General features: G+C 41.0%; 1 protein-coding gene across 1 annotated transcript; it reads right to left on the bottom strand.

The window, feature by feature from the left end:
* Positions 1-45: 45 nt before the first annotated feature.
* rbm14a (RNA binding motif protein 14a) lies at positions 46-7,447 on the bottom strand. Its single transcript, XM_034140457.1, has 8 exons — positions 7,380-7,447; positions 6,145-6,324; positions 5,686-5,870; positions 5,212-5,394; positions 4,996-5,102; positions 4,495-4,776; positions 4,176-4,393; positions 46-3,613 (listed from the first exon to the last, which is right to left on the bottom strand). Exons 2-8 carry the CDS (start codon positions 6,303-6,305, stop codon positions 3,175-3,177), a joined length of 1,575 nt encoding a protein of 524 aa, XP_033996348.1. The 5' UTR covers positions 6,306-6,324; positions 7,380-7,447; the 3' UTR covers positions 46-3,174.
* Positions 7,448-7,569: the final 122 nt, after the last annotated feature.

Here is a 7,569-nt window from a genome sequence, read left to right as displayed (position 1 = left end):
TAACCACGCACTAATCCATTAAATATTCACACGGAGAGGCTACAATTTAGTTCAAATGTATTTATTGATAATTAAACATTTCCAAGAACATAAGGACAAAATGTAATTTAAAACAAAATGATAATATCTGTGTTCATTGTCATTCATACAAGTTGAATGTGGCATCAAAAATCGTTGTTTTAGGGGAGAGGGGGGAGTTGAGCGTTGAACCAGCAACCGATCCTGAGCCAGGTTATTCAACTCTGAAATGAAGGGCTTACCTATGTGCTCTTACGCAAGGCACTTAACCCCAAAGTGGCCGCAGGGGCACATTTACAAAAACTAAAACAACCCATCCTACCTAAATGTCCCACGTCCAGCTCTGGCTGTGATTGCCTGGTAGTTCAATGACAGGCTGTTATATTCAGGATGTACTGACGACATGCCTGCTTCAGATTTAGACTAAAAGATGGTTAACGTGTCCTCCAAATCTGCTGTGTGTGAGCGGTCAGTATGTCGGGAGCAGGAATGTATGAGCATAGTATCCTAAAGCAGGGATATGATCAGGGATATCAAAAGCAGGAAAAAAGGTAATCTCCTATTAAAAAAGGATGGGGGAGATCCATTTCCAAAAATCTGAAATCCTGACAAATAAAACTCCCTGAAGACAGGCAAGGTAAAAGAAGTATGGACAAAGATGTTTCTGTATGTGTGTATGTGTGTTTGTGTGTTTTTGGGGAGGGACAGGAGTGTGTGGTCTGAGTGTTTACCTTAGTGGGGGGACACCCCATCGTCCACAGCAGTTTCAGGCCTAACGCTGCTGTTTTTCCCATCCCACGCTACAGCTGCGTGTGGCGTACGTCCGGGGCAAGGGCTCAGTTTGGCTCCCTCCCACTCTAGCTGCAATAATCAGCAAGAGGAAGAAGGTGGCTGGAGCAGCAGCAACAACAAGGCATGCAACTAACAGTTCACATGGAGAAGGTGGAATTATGTGGAAATTTAGAGAGGCTATGTGTCACTTAAACCTAACACAGCACTACCAAGTCAGGTGGCGATAAAGAAATGAGTGTGTGGTACAATCACAAACCGTTCTACTCTAAGTCACATGACATACAGCTGCAATCAGGTGTGCATTAGTATCATTTGCACGTGTGGCCTGCTTTACATGAGTAAAATGCAATGAACCCATTTTAAATGCATCTAAATACAAGTGTGAAGTTGTGTAGTGTGGTAAGAACGCAGAGAAAGCCAGTACTCCTAGTTTCAAAATGAGGTGTGTGTTTCTGGTGAGATCAGAAGGGGGAAAGGGAAAGGGAAGCGGCCCCTTCTCACTGCTGCTCAGTAAAATCAGCGGCCTTTACTAAATCCAAAACAACCCTTGTGTTTACCTGCAGCACCAACACTGTCCACTCTGTCAATAACCCACACGATTCACTTCAGCAACATGACAACGCATTATAGGAGTATCAAATCATTTCTAATTGTATGCAATGTCTGATCTTGGAGCGTAATTAGTTATACACTCACAAGCCACAATGGTCGAATACCAATCAGGACTGTAATCGGATAACCGTAATGCTTTATGTTTCAGTCCTTTTTAAACAGACAAATACAACTCAACTGTCTTCCTTCACCACGTCTATTCACTATTCCAACTGGTTTAGAAATACAATCATTTTATCTCAAATATAAATAGTCAATATTCTTACCAATCAACCAAATGCTAGTTGGCTTTACCCCTTCCACTTAAAACAAAGTTGTATGTATTTACAAAAGTACCAAATTGTGAATTTCCATGTATGAAAACTACTAAGCTGATGATATTGGAAAAAAAGCTAATAACATTAAAAGTTATAAACCAATCAGGAATTACAGAATTGATAATGCTCATATCCATCATCAGCCAATCAAAGCTTGCTGTAATTCTAGCCTTTACATATTTAAATATGTACTGAACACAATGCCTCGTGTGTGGGTTTAACTGAGTATTACCTGAATAAAGAGAAACATGCATGCACTGGGCTTTCTTTTCTCCCATGATGCTCCAGTAACATGTCTACACAAAACTGACATGGAAAGCAAATAATGTTAAGGACTAGAAAGATATTTAGATATTATTTTCCAATGTTTTGGTGTCAAACCCTGACAGGATACATGTATTTAACTCCTGAGTGTGTGTAGACTTCTAAAAAGCCTGGGCTAGGCCTAAACTGTGGAAAACCTATCCAAGAGAACACCCAGGTTATGTCAATCGCTGAAATTGTTACATCCAAAGTATTTTTATCTTGTAGTTGTCAAAGTCAGGGTCAAACTTTGCCATCTCTTGTACCTACAAAGCTTCACAAGAATAACTGGAGTGGTTATATGTATCTTAAGTCAGGCAAACTGTGCCAATTAAAAAGGAAGGCCTGTGTTGACTGCAAATGTAATCTGTAACCTCTCGGCCTCTCTGTAACCTCTCGGCACACACTCGAAGCCTCAAGAAGACTTTCAATGCCAGCGGGCTAAATGCAATCACAAAATCATCAAGGGTTGCACAAGACTCTTTGTGACTTTTGAACAATCAATTTCATTTGTCAATTTAAGAGTTTTGGATATTTATGAAGATTTCCATGACCTAAAATAAAAAATTCAACATCTTTACTTGGGATTGCTTGACGAGCACTAAACCTGTCCTTACTGTGAAACCAGCCTGAAACTAAAAGACAAACATTCTCCATAACAATTTATCAGTGTTTTCCCTACTTGAAACTATGACTTTGCATGGCTTATGGACTGCTTTTCCATGAACCCCTTTTTGGTGTACATTTTTGTGTAAATTATATTAAAGGCCTCGATTCTGTACAAACAAAAAAGCTTCTCCAACGAGATCTACCCTGGACTCCACTTTGCCCCATGAAACGCTTAAGCTTCTTAAACATCCAACAAGAAACCAACTGTGCCTCTATAGCCTCTCACACAACCCGATCGCTTGGCAATGTTCAAATATAAGCTGTCCCTCTGTAAGTTAACCACACAACCAATCAACTGACAGACCAACTAGAGAAACGATGGAGAAAATGCTTTAGATCTGAATTACAACCTTGCTCCCTCTCTGATTTTCCTTTTTAAACTGTCCCTTATGTAGATACACATGCACACACACACGCACACACACACACATCTGCAGTGTGGAAGGAGTGTATGGGAGTGGGACTATCGATAAGGGGGTTCTGGCGTGTGGTAAGGGTAATCATGGCGCTGGGGCATGGGTTGCCCGTGTGCGGCTGTCTGCTCATACGGTGTGGATGTGGAGTAGCTTCCCGCTGCAGCGTAAGCTCCTGGTGGGCCGTAAGCTCCCGGTGCCCCGTAGCCTCCAGACGCGTCATAGCTCCCTGGGGGGGCAGCGTAACCTCCCGACGCGTCATATGTTCCCGGCGGTGGGTAGGCCCCCGGTGCCGCGTACGTTGGGGGCGCAGAGTACGTCCCTGGGGGTGCAGGGGCTGTGGTGGAGGCCTGTGTGTTGGCCGGTGGAGGTGGAGGAGGAGGAGGAGGGTTGGTGTAGGCATACTGGAGGTACTGGTACTGTTGCTGCTGCTGGTACTGCTGATACTGTTGGTACTGATGCAGTTGCTGGTAGTACTCTTCGTACGACCTGTAGTTTATAGTTAAAGAGGTGAGGAAGAAGAAGAAGAAAGGAAAACAATAAAAAAGTTAGACAAAACTCCCATCATCAAATTAATAAAAGACAGAATGCATGTTTTTATGTTTTTGTAAAAGCCTTTGCACTTGGTACGATTCTACAAACTAGGTTTGTTATTAAGCTTTTTTTCCTGCCCACCATTATTGTTACCGAGAGCCATCATTTATATTTTCAAACTCTTCTTTCAAAAGAGAGGTAACATAGTATGAATTGTGATATATTTGCTACATTTTTTGCATTTAAAACAAGGCTATATAGTCCAAATTAAATAATTTATTTTAAATGAAATGACAATACCCTATTGGGAGCTCTTACACTTATTTTACAGCTTTAGTTTCCTCACGAGCACAAATCCACCAGCTCTATCTATACTGTATTGATAGGGAGGATCAATTTTATTTATCAGTGTTACATTACTTAACTATTGTAGTTATTGTACATGCACGTAGACGCAGGATTATTTATGCTAATGTTTCTTCTGCCTCATTCCTTTATCAAAATGTGTTATGGGTACCTAGCTACAGGATCTGACCCTTCAGGGGTGTTGGTGGCAGCCGGGGACTCTTCAGGGGCTCCGGGGGGGGTCGGCAGCAGGGCGCGGCGCTTCTGTCGTATCTGACCGAAGGAACCAGGGACGGGGTCTGGGAGAAGGGGGGCTCGATTTCCTCTGATTGGGCTGCGGTCCCGCTCATTCTCTGCTCCCTTTCTCCCTATCTGCTGCTCTGCCAGAACCTATATTAAAAACAGAATATTCATGAAACTGTAAAGGTACAACACAAAGATATATAAAGAGAAGAAGATTTTACTTTATTCTCAAATAAATGTAAATATACCTTCTGTCCCTCCTGAAAGAACTTGGCTCTCGCTGCCTCGAAAAGCGTTGTGGGGTCTGGCCCGTTCTGTGAGTCTGCTTCTGTAACAGGGGCTACGGCAGCAGAATTGTGATTGGACATATCTTTGTACACCTGGTCCGCAACAGTTCCATATACCTGGCTGGCAAGAGCACCATATATCACCCCATCTGCACCGTTAGCGCTGGTAATGCCCTTCAAGGCAGCGTAGGTGGGGTCAAAGGTTGTGGTGTTGTAGAATGAGTTATGGACACTTTGTTGAACCTGCAAAAAAAGATGAAAACGGTCAACAATTAAAAATAAAGCATTAAAAATGTACTTAAACCTAATTTATCTAAACTTAAAAACACAACAATAATGAAAAATGTCGATGTTGTTGATCAAGTTGAAACAAGTAATCTAAGAAAGACCTCGAGGGCAGTTTTCAGAGGTCATAAGTTTTATGTTTTTGAGAGAGGTTTCTCTACTAGAGAATAAACGTACTTGTATTGGGAGTCCAGCTGCGGCTGCTGCAGCTGCTGCTAGAACAGCTGCTTGACTCTGGTGGTGCTCTAGTGATGGAGGCGGTCGTGGAAGAAGACCGTCCCTGCCTGCAAGGAAAAGGGAGCGCAAAAGATGAGAGGACAAGAGGATATGGGATGTTTTAAGCATTTCAATGTATGCAAAACACTTGAAAACAAATGGATCCTTCATCTCTACCTGTTCCACCGTAGTTATTTCCAGCCATTGCAAGCTGGTTGACCAAAGGTTGGGCTTTGGACAGTTCTACAGCCAACTGACGGCCCTTGTAATTGGTCCCGTTGAGTCCTTCAATAGCTACCAGCGCCTCCTCCTTCCTCTCCATGTGCACAAATGCATAGCCAACATTTGAGCATAATCTGGCTGTAGAGAATACACAGAGCAGGGCGGTCAGGTAGCATTAGAAAATGATTTAAAAGAAAACCCTTATTTGTATTGTGTCTTTTTTGCATTATTAACTACAAACTTTTAACTTACAACCATCTAGATGCAAAACTGTATTCTGACAAGATAATCTGCATACTAGAGTTACATTCCACAGTACGAATGCAAACCAGCTCATTTTAAAACATAACAAATTCTTCTTCTACAACATCATTGCTCAAGCTTTTCATGAATACCCCTGCAGTATTAGTGATATGCACTGTAACTCACCTTTAACTTTGTCACAGTCTAGTACTCTTCCGTAGGTTGAGAACAACCCGTGCAGGTCATCTGCTGAACATGTTGCAGCGAGGTTCCCCACAAACACTTTGGTGGAGTTGGGTGGACGTGCACGTGACTCCTCGACCACCAAGGGCCGCCCCCTGTACTCTTTGCCATCAAGATTTCGTATGGCCCTGTGAGAATAAGAGAAAGTCATATGTTTGTGTCATCAGGTGATCAGCCGATGACAGTAAGAGTAGTACTGCAGACATTTTAGCTGTTGTTAATATTATATTACTAAGGATTTTATACTTTACTTGAAAAATGATGTATCAAATTGTTACTTAAACCAATGTCTATACTTACCTTAACAATTATTCACTTTTTTTTACCCCGGACCACGCAAGAGCATTTCTAAAGTAGCATTTATTGACTTATATCTAGTAATGGTAATGAAAAGTTAAATACCTGTCTGCTGCCCCCTCTCCCTTCAGGGTAACGAAGGCATACTGTCTGAGCAAAGAGCAGGTGTTGATCTCTCCAAACGGAGAAAAAAGCTTGGTCAGCTCGTCGTGAGTTGCATCTAAAGGAAGGTTCCCCACAAACAACTTCACATTGTCACCGCTCATCTCTGTATCAACAAGGCATCTGTAAGAAAGAAAATAATAACACAGCAGCAGGCTTTGGTTAAATGTGATACTTAGGGTAGCAGTAATTGTTCAGGCTTAGCAGAGGTGAAAGAAGTACTCGTATCTTGTACCTAAGTAAAAGTAGTAATACCACAGTATGGGAATACTCTGTTTCTAGTAAAAGTTCTGCATTAGAAATGTTACTCAAAAGTCAAAGTACAAAAGTATTAGCATCAAAACATACACAAAGTATCAACAGTGAAAGTAATCATTATGCAGATTGGCCCATTTAAGACAATTATATAGTACGTTTTGATTAAAATTACTGATGCAATAATTATTAATCAACATTTGCAAAATAACTAAAGGTACAAAATAAATGTTGTGGAGAAAAAGTATATGATTAACCTCTGAATTGTAGTGGGGTAGAAGTTCAAAGTAGCAAATCATGTAAATACTCAAGTAAAGTACTATAATTGAATAAAAGTAGTGTACTGTGTAAATGCATTTACTTTACACCACTAAGGCTTAGTGAATCTCAACAGCAGTATTGCATTTTGATCATAGTTAAGTTAATTTGGCTGAAGTGATACTGCCAAATTCGGTTAGCTTTGATTTACTATGGTGCAATCTGGTAAATAGCTAATTGACGTTAGCTTACCGGTTAATATTAACAAACGTTAGGCTAATAAAGCTGCGGCGAAATCTCCTCCAATTAGGTTAAAATATGTCTGTATAGTTGTTCTGTTCGATAGCACAGCTTATGTTACAATAAATACCCATAATTGGTTTTATTGTAAGATGTAAGCTTCTGTACAAGACCAACAGTTTGCTAAAAACTACGGACACGGCTGGCCATTTTGTGAAAAGCAAACATTGGCGATGTAGCTACGCTAAGCTAGCTAATGCTAACGTAGTGATTCTATCATAGTGATTGAAAACGATTGTCTAAGCTAGAGCTCAATCATCGGTGTGATCCATCGTAAAGTGTTTTAAATACCATTAATCATTGTGCGTCTTACATTTTACATTTTCATAATTATGCTAGCATAGCATTAAAAATAGAATTCTTACCCAACGCGGCGCTGGAGCTCTAACCGCTATTTCAAACGTCACTTCCGGCTCCGGTTTCTTTAGGTGCGCTGGCAGCCATTAGGGCGCAGTTTCATCAGGTTTGCGCAAGATGGGGATGAAGCCTTAGCCTAGAAGTAAAACTACTTATTTAAGACTATAAATACCATTAACTCATGAACAGTAGTGTAAA

This window comes from Trematomus bernacchii, unplaced genomic scaffold (assembly GCF_902827165.1).
Source record: "Trematomus bernacchii unplaced genomic scaffold, fTreBer1.1, whole genome shotgun sequence".
Taxonomy (NCBI): Eukaryota; Metazoa; Chordata; class Actinopteri; order Perciformes; family Nototheniidae; genus Trematomus; species Trematomus bernacchii.
The sequence above is the reverse complement of the archived record's forward strand: the minus strand, read 5'-3'. Positions and strand labels throughout refer to the sequence as shown.